General features: G+C 40.3%; 1 protein-coding gene across 3 annotated transcripts in view; it reads right to left on the reverse strand.

The window, feature by feature from the left end:
* DCBLD2 (discoidin, CUB and LCCL domain containing 2) overlaps positions 1-19,382 on the reverse strand; it is a 37,049-nt gene extending 17,667 nt beyond the window's left edge. Inside the window, exons 1-3 of one of the 3 annotated variants that reach the window (XM_078389934.1) lie at positions 19,219-19,382; positions 4,060-4,287; positions 2,121-2,258 (exon numbers count right to left, since the gene is read on the reverse strand). In XM_078389934.1, the coding sequence (XP_078246060.1) occupies positions 2,121-2,232 (112 nt within the window). In that variant the 5' untranslated portion in view covers positions 2,233-2,258; positions 4,060-4,287; positions 19,219-19,382. Of the gene's footprint in view, positions 1-2,120; positions 2,259-4,059; positions 4,288-18,333; positions 18,556-18,613; positions 18,859-19,218 lie in introns of those variants that run through there. The other 2 variants (XM_072993860.2, XM_078389933.1) reach the window with 2 other exon arrangements.
* Positions 19,383-19,987: the final 605 nt, after the last annotated feature.

Genomic DNA, 19,987 nt, shown 5'->3' on the forward strand with positions numbered 1-19,987 from the left:
AAATTTTATTTGGCAAACTTCAATAGACTATACAGTGGTGCCTCGCTTAACGATTGCCTCATTTAGCGATTAATTCGCATAACAATGTGTTTTTTTAGGAAATAATATGCACCGTATAACGATGTTTCCTATGGGTGATTTTCGCTTAGCGAAGTTTGGGACCATGCTTCGCATAACGAATGCGATTTTAGGTCCCCCTGCTTCACTTAACGATGTTTCTTTTTTCAATTAAAAAAGTGTCTTAGAAGGGTCAAAAACGGTTCTAAATGCTTGGATTCGTTAGAGGACCCCCTAAGTCATGTGCAAACCTGATTTGGCTTTGATCTGACTTTTCGTTAATTTATGGTTAATTTTTTTTTCCGGCCCATAGGAACCAATGGACCTGTCAAAATCTGACAGCTCCATGCTTTCCTATGGGGGAGAAAACAATTCGCCATAAATTAACGAAAGTTCAGATCAAAGCCAAATCAGGTTTGCACACGACTTAGGGGGTCCTCTAACGAATCCAAGCATTTAGAACAGTTGCTGTGTCTTCATTAATTTTTTTGTGAATTTTTTCTTCCCCCATAGGAAATAATGGAGCTGTCAGATTTTGACAGCTGTCAAAAGTTGGGGGGGGGAAATTCACCATTAATTAACGAAAAGTCAGATCAAAGCCAAATTAACTTTTGCATCCGTTTTAGAGAGTGCAGAAGCTAATCCAAGCATTTAAAACCATTTTTGACCCTTTTATGACACACTTAATTTTGCAAAAATTGACTTCGCAAAGCCATTGAAATGTATTGAGTTAGCTACAATACATTCCAATGGAGGAAACATTGTATCGTTTAACGATGTTTCCTATGGGTTTTTTCGCTTAAGGACGGCAATCCGTGCCTATTGGAACGGATTAACCGGTTTCCAATGCATTCCTATGGAAAATGGTGTTTCGCATAACGATGTTTCACATAACTTTTTTTTTGAACCAATTAAAATCGTTATGCGAGGCACCACTGTAGTCTACTTCATCAAACACATCATGCCATTTCATGGAGTGAGAGCTACAGTATATGAAAGCTTATATCAAACAACATGTCAGTGCTGAAGGTGCCTTAAGATTCTCCTTGTTTTTCCTGCAACAGTCTAAAATATTCACCCCCCTGGAAAAGTGGTTAACATCAAATTAAGGAAAGAAAACAGGATAAAACATATCAATAAAGCATCATTGAAGTAATAAGAATGTTCTTGTTTAGTGGGACTCTGGAACAAAGAAATCCCAGAAACAAGGCCTCATTACAGTAGCTAATACTGAGTGCACATCTACTGATGTTTAAACTGATCTCACTCAAAACAACTAAACAAAAAGGGGAAATGCTGCAAAGCAGAATTCATTGAATGAGGGTTTACAAACAAATTTTATGCATCTTTATTTCAAGTAAGTTCCTTTGAATGCAATGGAATATACTTCCACATAAGGGACAAAAAAGTGGTTGGCAATGGGTCAAATAGTTATTGGAAGGAAAGTGAGAGTTATGACAGTTTGATCTTTTACTGTCATGGTTTCATCCTACAGAATCTGGGATTTCTAGCTTTGTGTGGCACACAAAATTTTCCACTGCATTTTCGGGGAGTGTATGATAATTCTCCAGCAGAGACAATGAAGTACCTTGCCAGACTACACATCCCGGGATTTAGTAAGACAGGCCTATGGTAGCTAAGGTGTGATCCAACTGCTATAACTGTGTAGTGCAGAGGCACTCAAAACAGTGCAATCTTACAATCTAATTTTAATTCTTGAATAATGCCAATGGAATTTACTCCTAGATAAGGAACGCAGACTTAAACCTGCAAATAGAAGGGAATAATTAGGCAATGAATCAAATATGCCATAATGCAGCTTCCCCAAAACGTTTTAGGCAGATTGGATTAGGTGATTCCTAATTTGTTTCCTTCTGCATAATTTAAACTAAATTATTATAAATTACACCCTGTCTAGATGCGGTTTTGTAGCAAGCAGCTTGGGCTTGATTCATTATGAATAATTTACAAGGGGGGTTAGCAGAAAGAGAGATGTACTGCATATGGCAAGACAGTATGCTTAAAACATGAAAATAAGCGTGTGGTAAGACTCTAATAAATACCTGGCTTGTCAGTGGTTGAATAAGATGCAAGAAATCCATGTCCGTAGAAGTGTATGCCACTCATGAATTGTACTGTAATTTCATTACTCTTTGATTCATTTAAATTGTCCATCTGTAGGCCTAAACCACAGTATTTTCCTGGGTAAAAAGACATTAAATGTTTTATACATTCAGCACCAATTTGCACATTTAAAATTCTCTGGACAAGTCAGCATGTTTCGGAGTCTATATCATCATTTAAAAAATCACTCTTACATCTAGGGATTACAGAAAGATTAAAAACATGAAACACAAAATTTTAAACAGGCACAAGGGAGAATCTGGGACAGAAATACCGAAAGCACATGTCAGAGCAATTATGCGGTCTTCCCCAAGCCTGCTCCAAATGCTATAAAATGTCAAACCGATCATGCCCATTATTTTCAATCACCCACACGGTGATAATTTAAAGAGCTTAAAATGCCCTTTATAAAGGTGACCCCTGTCCTCAACTAGGAATATATTCATGAGCAAAAAAATCAATAGTTCTAATATTATGCAAACTAGGTGTTCCAGTAAATAGATTATTTTTATTATTATTCATGAAAATGAACTGGATTGGCATGGGTTCCTAGCAATCTGCCATTGTGAATTTTCATTTAAAACACATCCACTCCAGGTCATTAGAGTTAGCCTTAGGAATCCATTCTCATCCTGACTGCTCTCAAATCCATTAAATTACAATATACAATATATTGCATATCTTGTTCAAAGGTTTCTCATTTGCTAAATACACATGTCTGTGATCAAACTATTTCCATTTATCCTTATTCCTAATATGTAAAGGTTTTTAAATGGTACCAATTTTAATTTCACCATTAATATTTCAAAAAAGCTTTCTCTCATCAGAGCAATATGTGCTCTTCAATCCCTTATGCAGCCATACCAGCTGGAAATGGCTGAAAGATAAAGGGAACAAAAGTAGATAATTTAATTGGGCCAGTGAACTATACTTGTAAAAGTGAATATATTCTTGGAACTAGGAGTTCCTAGCCATTTAAGGACCTCATGCTGTGTTTTCTTTTTTACAAGTAAGCTTGGCTCAGAACGAGTCCTATGTTTTCATAAAACACTCAGAAAGAATGGTGGCTGAGTTTAGCAACTTCACATTGAATATGCCTTGCAATAAGATTTGGTGCAGTCACCCTCAGTATCCTATCTAAAAATATCAGTGGAAATATCTAGGCCATGTATCTGGGAGACACAAAAACAATGCAATTTTAAATTAAAATCCATCAAGCCACAAAATACTGTCATGTTAGTGACATTTAACATCTATTCCTTCCACCTCAATTCTACTTCCACAGCATATAAAGGTATTACCTGCAAAGACTAGAAGTTTATCGAACATAAAACAGTTGAGAGATTTAAAATATTAATTCCTACATATTAATGTTTTGTACTACCAACTTTGTGTGAGAATGCTTAATATACTTTGTTTTCAAGCATTACCAAAGATCGTTGCTTAATACGTTTTGCATGCAGCATCGCTCCCCATTTACACACTGCAAGATGTAATCAACGCCCCTGAATCCCTGATAACTTTATCACCTCACAGGCGCATATGTAGTCCCCATGGCAGTGTTTGGCTGCCTAAATTCCCTCTTGGGTGCATAGCCATGGAAGTCTGAATTCACAAAACTATAAAATGGCCCTGATATTTACAAACACAATAAAATAACTTCCAGTTTTACTTACAGCCCATTTTAAAAAGTTTGAAGTAAATCAATTTAAGTTCTTCATTGGCTTTAATTGCGATTAAAAAGGACTGTACACATCATTCAGAAATGCTTTTACCAACAACCAAATAAACAGTAAGGAATATCTTTAATGTTCTGAACTACCTGCAGACAGCAAGATTTCTTTAAACCCAAGAAAGAGAAATCCTGTACATTCTTACCTATCTCTGTCCTTGTAGGCCCAATTCCATTGTAAACTCGAACATAATTAAAATGGCAAGAATCAGAATCATCAATGTCGAAATCACCAAATTTTAGTTGAACTCTTTGTTCTGGCTTCACCCGAATCTCCCATTCGCACACTGTGCTGTTGGGATAGGCATGTGGGTAGTTAATTGATGTAAACGTTCCACTTTCAGGACCTAAAACGGTATGTCCACATCCATCACCTACAAAACAAAGATACATCTGTAGTATCGTTTTCACTTGACTATGCCACTGTTACGTGCATGACGAATTGGATTTGAAACCACCTACAGCCCAAACTCAATGTCAGGGATTTCTCAGCTACTTCGTTATTTAAATAAGCACAAAACAATTAACAAGGAAAGTGTTTTGGCTAAAAGGTGATGTGCTGATACAGCTGAGAAGCAGATCAATGTAAGCTATAACTTGCTTTTTTCACATAGTAGATATATAGGATCAAGAACTTCAAAAATATCTGAAAATAGAATAAGGCTACACTTGCATGTTCAAAGGCCATGGATTATAAACTAATATCGCCACCTACTTGTGGAATACTGTATTCTAGCGTATATAGTAAAAGTTGAAACAGCTAAGCAACAAGCTAACTTCATGACTGCCATGGCACCCACAGGGGGCTCTCTCAGAGCCGATATAGGCCCCTACAACTAATAAATTCCCAGATTTGAGATATGCAGAAGCAGTTTCAGAAACAACACAAGAGTTTCTGAAATCTAACAAGATAAGTGACTTAAATGTTGGATTAAGTATTACATACTGCTCTAATTAAGTTCTTTTTCCCTTTGTTTTGATGGTGTCTCATCTTTTGTCTGGTCAAGCATAGCGGAGGCACCAATTCAAGCTCTTTACTGTTACAGTAATGGCAGCACTGTCCTGTGAGGTCCCCCCATGAAGAGCTAAATTAACTCCTTAATTGTGGTCACACAAGATCACCTATCACTAGAGTGACCAATCTGATAGGTGATTTCGTGGATTAAATTGTTTGTGGATTAAATTGGGACAGTAACCAAAGCCAGAAAATTAAAAAAGGCACAAAGACTCAAGCAAATACTGCTGTAGTTGCTTGAATCATTAGCAGTTGGTTTTGCATCTCAAATGTCAACTAGGTCATTGGGAGAATATGAACAACCATGTCAGCTTGCCTTGTGGACCAACAAAAGCAGGTATCCTTACTAAATAGGTTATCTTGATCCCTCAAGCAGTTAGGCTTTTCAACTGCTTTTCAGTGACTCTTCTGTGTGGTGAAGAAGCATGAGGAAGCTGGGGAAAAAACCCTTCTCATACAAATCCTCTTTCTCAGTAAGGCCATTTAGATGGAATATTGCTTGGCTTCCTCATCTTTATGAATTTAGACTCACAAGAATTAAACAGGACCTCTGCGACTGGGGCCTCATCTCTTTTAAAATGTAAGGCTGACATTGCAGAAATTACTGCAGAAGTGACTTGTTTTCAGCATGTGTCTGAAAAGTTTTTTTAAAAAGTTATTATTTTCTTCTCAGTAACTGTCTTATCTCTTGAAAAATTCTTTTATGGAATTTATGGTGTTAGCTAAGTAGATTTTGTAACTCATTTTTATTTTATAATTAGCACAGTGCTAGTGTGTGACTATTAAAAGGGCTATAGATTTTATGAAATTCTGAATCACACAATGTGAAATGTAATGAAATTGGACGTTTTTGTTGTTCAAATGGTTTTGCCTTCCTAGTTCTCTCCAACATGTGAGCAAGATGGTGATTAGCCCTCTTCCTCTCCATCACCACTTTATTCACAAGAAACGTAGGTGTGCAGGGGAGAAGTTCCTTCTCACCTGTGGAATTTTATGGGGCTCTTCCTCATGTAGAGAGTCTGTTATGTCAACAGACCTTGTATCTCTCTACATGAAAAATCAATTACACATAAGAGCTTAGTGTTGAAGAGAACCAAGTAAATAATACATGAACAGGACTAACAAAATGTTCTTGAAATTAAATTGGTTTCAAGCAGCCCTTGGATTAAAATATTTCAGCTGTGTCTGTTAGATGAATAGGAAGGGACCTGACCAGCGCTTTGGAAACAATGCCAGTCAAAAGGACAGGTGAGAAGTTATGTGAGTTCTCTAGCACTTTCCATTTAAGGTCTACTTTAGGTTTGCCTCTATGCCCTCTCAATTGAGGGACTGAAGATTAACAATGGAAAACTTACTTACATATTCATCCTCTTGTCCTATGCTCAAATAATATTCATTTCACACAATAAAAAATAAAGCATATACTAAGATTGTCAACAATATGGGAACCCCTCCAACAACCTCAGCTTTGGGGTGGATATAAATAGGGCTAGAATAGATATGAATCAGCTGGTTATGCTTCTACCATTCTGAGAACCATATGTCAACATCATGACAGCAAGAATTTCAGACTCTCAAGGCTTAAGAATTTAAAATCCATCACAGTGAAATACACCACTGACATTTTTCTTACCAAGAAGCTAATTGACATTTTAAAAATGACTCATTAAAATGGATGAAAAAGCAGTGTCTTTATATATACTGTATAGTTTTATTAGCTAGCAACATTTTCTTGCATAATTTTACAGTTCATGCAAATGCTATGACCCATGTGATACAAGATCCATTCATTGATCAGAAAACCATCTCAGACAATGACAATCACTATGTCTACTGCCTCTGCTAATGAATTTTGAAGGAATAGAACATAAGAACATAAGAAGAGCCCTGCTGGATTAGGCCATGCACCTATCTAGTCCAGTTTCCTATATCTTACAGCAGCCCCACCAGATGCTTTGATTTGTATGCAGTGGCCACAAATTTTCAGCCATTTTTCCTGTTTTCCTGAACAATAATAATAGAAATTCATAAAAGAATCAGATCTTAAGATTTCAGGGCTGATTTCAAATACTGGGAATCTTTATGGACAATTTTCTCCACCATTCCCAAAACCCTTGACTATAAATTGAGAGGAAGGGAGATCCTGAAAATAACTTTCAATGTCATCAGGCAGTTCTTCCAAATGTTAGTCGAAATCTCTTGTGTAATTTGATTCCATTAGTTCAGGTTCTGGCTTCTGCAGATACAGGAAACAAGTTTGGTTTATCTTCTATCTACATATCATTCAAATATTTGAAAACATCACTTCACCTCTCTCCACTCTCCCAAATGTGCAGAATATTTCATTTTTCTGAAAGAACAGGAAAGATTGAAAGGGGGAAAAAATAAGGCAATTACAAACTGTTTGGAATGAACCACCACAGGGGGGGAAAGCAATGGTAATCAGACTACTCTATTTAAACAGTAGCAATGGATAGACTCTTGAGCTTACAGAGTGTACAGGGTACTCTTGGAAAACTACAAAACCCCAATGCTTTGCAGTGCCACATAGCTTAGCCCTGCCCTGCCCTGCCCAACCAGTTTCTCCTTTGTCAGAAAGCCTTAGAACTCAGAATAGATGAATCTTATATCATTTATGCAGTAGCTGAAAGTTATCTCAAACATCTTTGAAGGCTTTTTGGTTGGGGGAGGGCTAAATTCTAGCTCCGGCATTTTCAGCAGACTCTTGGGAACTGTAAACCACAATACTGTATATGGAAGTCCCATCCCTACCATCTTTATTCTGAGATAACGTAAGTGCACTTTTCATGGGAACTGTTCTTTCTCCAGTTCTCATTAATACCACTTCCTACTAGCTAGGCCTCAAATCTCTGGTTTGGTTTTTGTGTTTCTTCACAAATATCCTTCTGAACCTATAGTGCCCAGAACTGGATACACGGTTCTAGGTGAGGTCTGACCAAAACAAAATGCAGTGGTAGTATTACTTCCCTTGATCCAGACACTGAAATTCTGTTGATGCTATCCAAAATTGCATTAGCTTGGGTGTGTGTTTGTCTCTGCATTGTACCATTAATAAACTTAATAAAATGTCCAAACCCTCCTGAGAAAGTTGTGCAATGCTGGGATAATTTGTTGTGGTAAGCTATGCAAGTTCTGCATGTGCAAATCACCAACAGGACGTTATAACCAATCTTCAGTAGTACTGATGCATTTTATTTATTACACATTTTTATACATTTAATTTATATATTAAGTGAATTTTAAAGCATTTTTCTTTGCAGATCCTACAATGATGTACAAGGGTATGCACACAGGGTATGCACGCTGCAAGTGCAACTTGATAGCGCTGTTGGAAGAAAAGTGAAAGAACTGGAGCAGTGAGTGGCCAGACTTAGGTCTATAAGAGAAGATGAATAATACATAGACAGAACTCTGCAGCAACAGCAGCCAAGAGAAGCACGAGGTGGAAGAAAAGCAAGACAAAGCAGATGGGAGAATGCTGAGGAAAGAATAAACATAGTGGAAGGAGCACTATGGAAAAGAGTCACAGTTAGGAGCAAAAGAAGAAGACATTTTTCTCAAGGGGAACTGCAAAACCTCTTTCAGATGGCAGACAGCATGCAGAGGAAGACGTACAGGAGACCCTGCTGAAGGACATGAGAGGCTGACACTCAGCCAAGCAGAGTCACTGAATTCATACCCTTCAAAAAGAAGAAGAAAAGAGTTGATTGAAATTGAAATATGCTGAGAAAATCCACATATCTGCTAGGTATGCTGTCTTCCAGGATGATGGATTAGAAATATGACAGAAGGATTGCCATCGCTCATAAAACCCACAAGCACATATTCCTTTCTTCTCAACTACATGGGAACAAGAAGTCCACAAAGAAATTGCACCAAACTCTCAGAAGGAAACTCAATAACTTTGGGACCATGTACTTTTCTCGTCCATCCTACGAAAAGAGAAATACAAAGGGAAAGTAAAATACTCCAGGTAAACTACTGTCTACGAAGGTGGTGCCAATGTGAGGGATTTGGATTTTGGCACCACAGACTTCATGCTTCCTGGAAGAGGGACTGCTGGTACCTCACAAGAACTGGAAAGAATGAGTTTGGCCAAAGCATGAAGAACTTCACCAGGAGGGCTTTTAACAGAATTGGTAAAGGGGAAACGCAAGCTCAAAGGTAAAGATAGATGAGAGTTCATGTACAATAAGAGGAACAGACTAAGCAGTAAATGCTGCTCAATAATAATCTTCATAAAATGTATGAAGGAAAACATGCCACAATTCACACAATCTCTGGGGTCTATATATGAATGCCATAAATATGGAAAACAAACAAGAACTGGCAATCTTAGTTCAGGAGGATAAATATGATAGGGATAAGTGAAACTTGGTGGGATGACTCCCATGACTGGAATATAGGAATTGAAGGAAATGCCATTAGAATTTCCTTTTTAAGTAACTACCACCCATCTTGGACTTCTTTTAGGATCTCCTGCCATGAGATATTACTTATCATTGTTCTGAGTCAATTAAAATTGGTTTTACTAAAATCTAGTATATACATGTGGCTGCCCTCTACTTTTGTTTCCTTTGAAATCAAGAACTCAAGTGGGCAGGGGGTTTGACCTCAATGGCCCTTCCAACTCCATGTGATTCCATGAATATTTGGGCACCCCTGCACTTGGGTGCTGTTGTTTTTGTTCCAAAATGTATATAATAACAGCCACAATAACATTACTTTAGTAGCACTTTACACCCCTCTTATCATTCAAGCAATCAATTTCTTGACCTCCTAAAATCATACATTCTGGTCTAACTTGCCAAGTTGGCCACTATTAATTTAAGTATAATTGTATATTTCTGAAATGGCTGCACAAATGTTTAAATGGATAACCAAGTATGCCTTGTACACCACCCTAGTATCCCCAAGAATGAGAAATGGTTTAAAATACATTTTATACATGAACAATGTGTGTGTGTGTGTGTAAGAGAAGCAAATGCACTGTTTTACTTTCCTGCCCAGGGCACCTCTGCTTGCCTGACAACAATTCAGAAGTTTAATTTCTTGTTTCGCTGATATCTGGTATCCATCTGTCACTTCAGCTGGTATGAATTAAGGAAGCCCTAAGATATGCCAATACAGCAATTGCAGCTGGATATTTTGAAAAACTGTATGACTGGACAAGACCCATCTGGTTTCAAAATGACATACTTGGCTTGAGATTCATGGACCATTTGGATCTTCTTTCATTCTGCCTTAGATAAAGAGTCAAATAAGACTACTTTTGACTAACAAATAATTTAGAAAACAAGATTTTTTTTCTGATGATGTTCTCTCCAAGGATGAAGTACTGGTCAATAAGCTTTCACAAAATTTCTGTCTTCTTTGCTCTTGTTTTCTTAAGATAACATAGGGACAAGCTGTTTATCAATCATCAAAGCACTTGAGAGCAGATTCTCTACTAACAATCAGCTGATTAAGGATGGACTGGATCAGAAATCACATTTCCACTTTGAGAAAGAAAATGTGTTAGGTTAAACATGAATGATTGTAGCGTTCCCCATTATTATGTCAATGGTTCATATTTGTTATGTTAATTGATCATGCACATTCACGTTGCTGAGAGGCGGAGCCGAGAGAGATGTGATAAGAGGCGGAGCCTGAGAGTGAGGGGGGACAGTATGAGTAGCGTGAGAGAGTGGAGAAGGAGATAGAGTGTGGAGAAATCTAAGAGGTGATTAGTTAGGAGTGTATTATCAAATAGAAGATTGTTGTTGATAATGAATTTACCTATAGAAGATTTTCATGAATCACTATCAATTTCTATAATCAATAAACAAAAGTTATATTTAAAGGACTTTAAAGTGTGGAACTGAATCTTCATCTTCCTGAAGTAATGGTGATTTAGTGATCACCTGGTGGCAGCAGTGTAAAAGAGGAGATTGTTTGCCTTCAAGTGCTCTGAGTCTTGACAGTCAAGCAAGGGGGCACGAGGGGTGAACGCCACAATGATGACATAGAAAAAAAAGGTGAATTCTGTGCATTATAATCTTTGAAAAATGTCAAGAACAGCTATGATATGGTATAATACTGGTAATTTAAATAGTAGAGTAAAAGGAAAAACAAATATGACAAAATGACTTTTATCCAACTATTACAAATCTAGCCACCTCTTAATCTCACATTTCCGTAATAAAAATATTGCAATAGCCAAACTGAGAAAAGGATCTCCAGATTATGTGGTTTACTTTTCTTTCCAGGGTCAGGAAAGGCAAGACACTTCTACCTCTGTTCAGCATGCTAAAAACACAAACATGGAAAATGCAATGTATTCTTGAAGGCCTTCATGGCCGGGATCTGATGGTCGTTGTAGGTTTTTCGGGCTGTCTGGCTGTGCTCTTGAGATTTTTCTTCCTAATGTTTCACCAGTCTCTGTGGCTGGCATCTTCAGAACTCCTGTCCTCTGCACAGACAGAGTTTTGACTCCAGTCCTCTGAAGATGCCAGCCACAGAGACTGGTGAAACATTAGGAAGAAAAACCTCAAGAACACAGCCAGACAGCCTGAAAAACCTACAACAACCATGAAAAAGGCACCTGGAAAAAAAATCCAAAACTAAAGAAATACTTTTTTTTTCATCATGGACATCCCTAGTTCCCTGCATCTTCACAATTCTCTGTAGTATGTGCATATGTAAAGCAGAATCAATGTCATCAATGCAAAGTCACCACTCCCTTTTTTTCTACAGTCCTGTGCCCTACATGCACTTTCTTTAACTTCTGCTTTGTTCTGACAAACCAATATTAGAGCCAACAGTTGTATACTTCTCAGATAGTCATCATGGCTGAATGCCTATTTAAAGGCTGAGGTCCCAAAACTAAGACCCGGAGCAATTCGACTACATTATAATACTATTTTCCAGCTCCTGAAATCCATTGAGAGACAATGTAACTACATTAAATGCTCTTAACATGGCTTTCAATGCAATTCCATAAGGACATTAAACAGTGAAAAGACCTAACAAAACACACATGATTATGAGTGAGATGTGTCTTAAATTGTTTTCTGATTCATGTTCACATTGTCTTATTCAACCATCATATTATTTTCCCTGAAATAATTTATTTATAACAATTTAAGAAACAAAGTTGTTTTCCAGTTCATTATAGATGGCATCGGTAGAAAAAAGTGACTGCTAATGAGGAAACCTGAATAAACATGACAGCTGTGCTGAGGCATAGATACGAATACACAAATCTGTCCACCAATCTGTAACAAGTTATTTTCTTAAAAAAGTGTTACAGTAGAGTGAAACCTTTGAATGCTGTCAAACTCATTAAGAAAAGACTGACAGTGCCATATATTTTCTTAAGCTAAATGGAAAAGGATTATTTTCCTTTTTCTAAAGTTATGCTGCATAGTACACAAGAGGTTTGTTGAATCACAAGCAGTTGTTATCTCTGTTAGCACTAACACAGGAATTCTGTACATACTGTATTCTCTTCAAAATTAATCCTACTGAAATCAGTGGAATTTACTTCCAAGTGGCACAACCAGACATGCTTTCCATTCTTAAAAACATCCCCAGCAATGCAGTTCTCTTTCTTGCTGCTTTTCTAAGAGGTGACAAAGCACAGCTGTTTCTTTGGACTTACAACATAGTTACCTCAGTTTGTTTGTTAGTTTAAAGAAATGCCACCTTTGTTGCTTGGTTTTTAATTGTTTTTTTTAAAAAATAACAATTTAGTGCTGGAGTTTGCAAACTATGAAAAAATGCCACAGAACAGCTATTGAGAACACAGGCATTCACAAAATATTCATTTCCCCAAAAGAAAATTAGAGATAAAAGGAGAGTAACATGCCTGAGAACAATAAATAGAAGAGGTGGAGTCAGATCTCCTCAATGCAAGTGCTTGGTACCTGTTGGCATTGTATTGCAAATCCCAAAGTCTTAAAAACATAGAATCATAGAAAAGTGAAGTTGGAGGGGGCCTACAAGGCCATCAAGTCCAACCCCTTGCTCAGTGCAGGAATACAATCAAAGCATATCTGCCAGGTGATTATCTAGGTTTTTCTTGAATGCCTCCAGTGTTGGAAAACTCACCAACTCCTGAGGGAACTGGTTCCACTGTTATACTGCTCTAACAGTCAGGAAGTTTTTCCTGATATTCACCCAAAATCTGGCTTCCTTTAACTTGAACCCATTGTTGCGTGTCCTGCCCCTCCTCTGTATGACTGCCTTTCATATATTTGAAAAGTGCTATCATATCACCCTTCAGTCTTCTTTTCTCAGGGCTAAGCATGGCAGATAAATATTTTAAATACATATATTAATGTGCATCTGAATCCAGTCATTTGCAACATAAGCAGTCTCACTCAAGTGTGAGCATGACTACATTGAGAAAAATTAGAAGAAATTACAGTATATGGGTTTACGGGGCTGATTCATATTTTCTTCTCTTGATCACAAGATAACAAGGGGAAACGCTAATCAGTTTGGAGTCCTATGGCCCCAATCTATAGTTTTTCCTCCCCACTACAGATGCTTCTACGTACTGTATTATAAAAGTCAAATTCTTTGCTTTGGTTCTAAGTGTGTGAACTCTTTGAAATGATTCAGACAAGAAAGATTAACTAAGCGCATGTGCATGCACACAAAGCAGTGCTTTGGCAAAGCAAATTCCCCCTTGCCTTATAAGGTTGAGCAGAGTGCACACACAATCACACACACATGCACACATAAGGAGAGTCAGCACTCACCTCCCTCCCAAGATGCCTCTATTTTTTTAACAGCTTCTTTTGGGGCAGAGCCCCTGTTTTCTTTTTCTTTCTTTCTTTTTAAGGAGCTCTACTTGCTGGCAAGGCAGGATGAGGAAATGGGTGACTGAGGAAAGAAAGTCTTCTTAAGGCAGTTCCTTTGAACTGTGTCACCTACACACTTCAAATAGAACTGCAATTAGGAGGGTTTTTTTCCTCTTTTTTTCTGTATGGCCACTTAAATTGAAGAGAACTGAATCCCCCAGTGCAACTTCAGAGAGAAAGAATGCAAGTTGATTCACATTTCTCTTGCTATGTAGTCACATCCTGTGTAAGATAAAGAGGTTGGACAACTTGAAGTCAAAAGGGCAACCCCAGTTTTGTGTTACAAAGGCAACACTCTGCATGCTGTGCTGCATGCACCACACCCTCCAGCATGGCTCCAATGAGATGAGGTGTTCACCTCCATTTTAAAATAGCCGCAGTTCCTCAATGCACCTGAATTTAAAATTTTGGTTAATCTTAGGTATGTTTCACCAAACAAGACAACTTCTGAAACAGTTTGGAGTTGGGTTGCTTTTGTAAGTGCAACTGAAGATATCTCTTAGCTTTTTCTGGTTTAGCCATGGTAACAAGCTGCAGTAAGTCTAAACAAAGCAAAAAGCGTGCTGCTTATATACCGCCCCATAGCACTTCAAGCACTCTCTGGGCGGTTTACAATTTAATTATGCAGGCTACACATTGCCCCCCCCCCCAGTGAGCTGGGTACTCATTTTACCGACCTCAGAAGGATAGAAGGCTGAGTCAACCTTGAGCCGGCTACCTGGGATTTGAACCCCAGGTCGTGAGCACAGTTTTAGCTGCAGTACAGCGATTTAACCACTGCGCCACGAGGCTCCTCAGATGCAAAAGATTCCAAAATCCTCCCTGTAGCCACTTTGGGGAAATGGACAATGCAAGAATGACCTTGACTTGTTCTCAAAATGCCAGACTGTAGTTTATCATTACACAGAAATGCACTCAGTGTGGCTTTTCAAACCGAGAACTTCCATAGACCTTTCAGAAGACCATGGTTCTCAACTTTGAGGATTTTATAAATTTACGTTTGAGAATTTTTGTACATGTTTATTGTGTATTTTATATTGTATATAAACTAGTTGCAGTATTACAAAGACTATAATAAATTACATAAATATGTAAAATTTGCTGAATATGCTCATGTAGATAAACAATCCATTATTCTTGGATGTGCCTAAGCAAATAATTTCTTCCTTCCGATTTTTATCTCACACATTAGACTGCAGCACCGCAGTTCAGGGATCATAGTCTTTGATCTTGTTTTTACCTAAAGACAATTATTTCCTTAATTGGGAAACACCATCATGAAAATCTGCTCATCCCTCACCCATTTTTTCTTTTCTTATACACCCTTGTTTGAAGAACAGACAGCATATTAGGCACAACCAGGAATGTGAATTCCATGCAGATGATGTTCATTGCTTTCAATGGGATATATATTTAGTTGAGCATCTGCACCTTCAAAACAAATAGCTCACATATATGTATGAGTAACGCTGCATTGAAAAAAATTCCCCAACTCCAGGACCAGAAAAAAGCAAGACTTGAGATAGATTTGTCTTCAGCACTAGCACTATTCTATATGGGTCCGAAATCAAGACTGCCAGATTGCTACATCATCCATCATGGGAAACAAAGAAATCTTATTTCCTGCAGGAAACTGTTTCCAAAGTCTTTCCAAAATACCAGGGGAAGCCTGGAAAAGCATGCCAGTCCAACACAGCCTCCCTCCAACAGTTAAGTACTCTGTGCCCCAACTTGTGGGTTGACTGCCATTAAAACGGATCAAGTAGCAAACCCTATTGTATCTAATATATATCTCCTCCTTTTTTGTTAAGTGTACAGTATTTGTTCCATAAACCACCAGTTTCTCCTTTCTCTTTACAATCCCTTTTCACTCCCCTCCGAAAATGCACAGAAAACTGATAATACTGTATGTCCTTATTTTCATTTCTTCTTCTGCATGGACTACCGAAAAAGACTCGAGGCACCTCCAACTTTATATTTTTAGCATTAATGGCAAGGATTCTAGCTATTTTTTTACACATGAAAAATCTCATTTTTACACTTTTAAACACCTACTTGTAACTCTACATGAATTTGAAGTGGAGGAAGAGTCCACAATTAAGACTACGTCATCAGCTACCACAAAACAGAAAGCACTGCAGACCAGTGGAAGAGATGGTTTTCTGGAATGTTATTTTACCATCAGTCAGACCTTGTATTTATCTATGGTTCCTTCAGCCCACTTCCTCTGGAATGAACCTCCTGGAAAATGGATCATGACAGCAACTGAGTTACCAGAACAATGTCATAACATTTCCACATGTCTATAACACGGTCACATTTAAATTGTCCACTTGGGCAGCCAATCTTTTTTGAAAACCAAGTTACACATAAATAAGGAAGCAGGTTTACATTTCATTTATTTATTGGTATATATAATTATGTAAATAATATATTAGGACTGTTTCTCCTAATGTGCTAGCACAGTCATAGTACAGAGAAGATAAACTGAAGCCCTGGGACCACCTTCCCCTGCCTCCGTCTTTGTTTTAAAAGATGGGGTTTGAAGATCCTGAAGCTCCAGATTTGGTAATCCACCTATTAACATCCCACCAAAACAGTTCTTCTTTCAAGTATCCCTTCCAGACATAAATATATGTCTGTGTATGAACAGTTGAAATTTCAGGTGGTCCGAGTGGCCCTTGTACTGACAAATGTTATCCATCCCTGACATACTAGAATCTTACTAGGAACTGATCCAGTAGGTGTCAAGTGTTGCGCTGGACCTATGACTTGCTATGGCAACGTCAACTGCGGTTTTCAAATGGCACATTTATCAATACATGTTTGTTCCAGCACTTTCTAATTACAAAAGGAAGAGAAAGTTTCACTAACCCTTTCTCTAAGGAAGCAAGGTAGTAGTAGGAACTTCCTGCCAAAAGCTCCCTTGCAAACTGCACGGTGGACATTAAAATCCCTCTGTGGACATGTTCCACTGTTTACAACTTGAGTTGAGCCACAGTCTTATCATAATTATTTTAAATGACAGTCCTCCAAAATCCAAGGAATGTAAAACCTTATCCCCAGCACTATATGGCCGTTTTTCAAACAAGTCTTCTGCTTTTACTTTCTAATGACTGTCTCCTAAATCACATCAGAAATGCAACCAAATGCAAGTAGAGAACTGTGAAGTGTGGTTTCCACACAGAATTTCCTGGATCTCCTCTTTCAAACCATTCCCCTGTTATATCTGAAAACCTCATAGAAATAACATTAAATATTAAAGAGATTTACAAACCTTTCTCAACACCACTTATGTTTTTAAAAATAATCTCAGCTGTCATAGTGGAGGAAAGTGGGAGTCATTCAAATGTCACTCCTTAAAATTCTTCAGGAAAATAGGTCATTCTCCTGTATTACTTTCATTTCTCTGCCACCTTTCTCCTGGAGAAAGGATCTAAGACAGCTCACATATGATTTTAAAAAAACCAGGCACAACTAAAAGCAGAATAAGTTACAACATTTCTAAAAACAATACTGTAATTATTTTTAAAAAGGCTTAGTGATTTTGAACAATTTAAAAATAAAAACACACCATAAAACAACAAATGCACAGCATTCCACAATATGCCTCCTTCCTGTACAATGTAATTGTGAAAATTCTGCCTAAAAAGGAAGCTTTTTATTTTACAACAGTGGGGGGGGGGCACTCTGGCTTCTCAGAGGACAGCATCCCACAATTTGGAAGCAGCCACCAAAAAGACCCTCTCTTGCACCATCCCCAGCAGTGGAACTGAGAGAACCCCCCCCCCCCGCTCGAATCTTAAGAATCAGGGAGTTGTTCCTTCACAAATCTTCAGAAGCCAAAAAACCTTGAGCCATAACTTGGTTTCTTAAAAAAGAGAGATTGGCTCTCAACCCCAAAGGGTCTGAACCCCAACATCTTTTTTTTTACTTGCCTCCACTGTAATATCTGATGGTGAGGACCCATTAAGGTTATCAATGAAAGATACCCCAAATGCTCTTGAAACACAATGTTAAATAAGTACAACCCTTGGAAGCTGTTTCCACAGCCTTGAGGCATCACTCTTGTTTCCCCACGGAAGTTAATTGGTTTGGTATAGAAACTGGAGGTGTTTCTGTCCACATCCTGGGAAAATATGGCCAGTCACAACCTCAACCCCTTGCGCCTGGCAAGCAGGCAGGAGCCCACCAGAACCTCTGTGGAAGTGGCCCCTGCTCTGGATCCCGTGTAAGCCCGAAGGCCGAAGCCGTTCACACGTTTTCGCGAGCCGCGGCCGGGAAGGCATTCGCCCGCTCTTGCGCCGCCCTCTGGCGCCCATCCAGTTCCCCTTTAGGCCAGGCTCGGCTTCTTTCCAACGAGGCACTTGCTTCCCTTGCAGGTTCACCTCAGGAGGGGAAAGGCGCCCCTGGCTGGGCTTCACCTTTTCCTCAGGAGGGCAGGAATGGAGTTCCTCGAGAGGAAGCAGGCTACAAGCCGGGCGGGGAGTCCCTAGTGTCCGCCTCGGGAGGCAAAGAACAGAGCGCCCGCTTACGTGTGGACGCGGCTCGGGTTTCTCTCGGGCTGTCCACCAACCCCCCGAAAGCAGCGCTTCCGCTCCGCTCTCCCGCTTCCCCCCCCAAAAAAAAACCCGGGCTCTCCCTCGGCCCTCGCGAGTTGCGGAGAAGTGCGGGTGACCCTCCCATTTCGGGAGGGGGGTTTCTGGGTGGGCGCCGGGCAATAAAGGCGGGAAGAGGGCTTCTCCCCCCCTCCCCGCTTTCGGTCTTGCCTCTTCCTCTCCCCCCCCGCCCCCTCCAAGGGCTCCTTTCACGCACCTTTCTGAGCCGCCGCGTCCCGCCTCAGCAGGAGCAGGAGCAGCAAGAGGGAGGCCACCGCCTGCCGGGTCCCCGGGGGGAGCGGGCGCTTCGGGCTGCTCACCATAGCCCGCGTCGCCTGCGGAGCAGCCGGCAGTCCGAATGCATCCCGAGCCCCGGGCAACTTTCCCTTCCTCTCGAGGCCGACGGCGCGCGCGCGCGCGCCCCCCAACCGCGCTCCAGGCTTCCGTGGATGCCGCCGCGGCTGGCGCCCCCTCCCCTTCCTTTGCCTTCCCCCACCCACGAACCCAAAGAGCTCCCACCACCACCACCACAGCCCCCCCCGATGGGCGCAACCACTTCCGGGTCCGTCGGCTGCCCCAGCTGCAGCCGCCCCTTCCCGGCCTCCTCCGCCGCCTCCTCCTTCAGCCCGGAGTCCCCCCCCCTCCACCTCCGCCCGCCCCAACCGCCCCATTGCCTCGGCTTTCCCGATAGCGGAGGAGTCGTTGCTTCTGGCGCCCTTCCATGCAAGGCATCGCCCGGCAGCGCCAAGAGGGAGTCCCGCGAATGAAGGGGGGGAAAATACCCCCGACAGACATGCAGCAGAAGGGCCTGTGGGGTGGCACCTGGAAGCTTGGCGAACGTCCCGGGGCAGAGTTCGTCTTTGTCTTCATTCCGTGGAAACGGCCTCAAAAATAAAAAAATAAAAAAAAATAAAAAAGCCCGCTAGGAATCATTGTGCAAACAGCGTTCTTCACATGCTCACATGAACGTCTTGGTCCTTACAGGTGCTAGGGTCACCTGTAATGCCCAAGACGTTCACCACACATGTTTTGGACTTTAACCTCCCAGAATTCGTGGTCACTGGCCTGCACGGCCGCTGGGCGCTGAGGGAAATAAAAGAGCAAAATCGCTGTGCTTGAGGAGAAACTGGCACTGAAAAGCTGTCTGGGGACTTCAAATTAAGCCCCAAGAAATTGTCTTTTAAGGACAACCACAAAGAGAACCAGTGCCACTGTAGATCCGTAGAATAGTTCATCCCATTGTGGTGCATCAGACCAAGCAGTCACAGTGTCTCCTACCTCTAATGGTTCTTCAGTTTTTTCAAACCTGAAGGATATGAAGAATAGACTCACAAAGAGAGTATGGCTTAATAAGAAGCTGACGGCATATACAGTGGTGCCTTGCTTAACGAGCGCCCCGCTGAGCGATTAAATCGCTTAACGAGGGGCTCTGGGCCATCGCTGGAGCATTCGCTCAGCGATGGCCCCATGGCATTTTTTCGCTTTGCGATATTTGCTAAGTGATTCGCTTAGCGATTATCGCATAACGAAGCGGGGGAGAACAGCTGATCGGTGGTTCCAAAATGGCCGCCGGAAGGTCCGTGCTGCATTT

Source organism: Pogona vitticeps, chromosome 3, assembly GCF_051106095.1.
Source record: "Pogona vitticeps strain Pit_001003342236 chromosome 3, PviZW2.1, whole genome shotgun sequence".
Taxonomy (NCBI): Eukaryota; Metazoa; Chordata; class Lepidosauria; order Squamata; family Agamidae; genus Pogona; species Pogona vitticeps.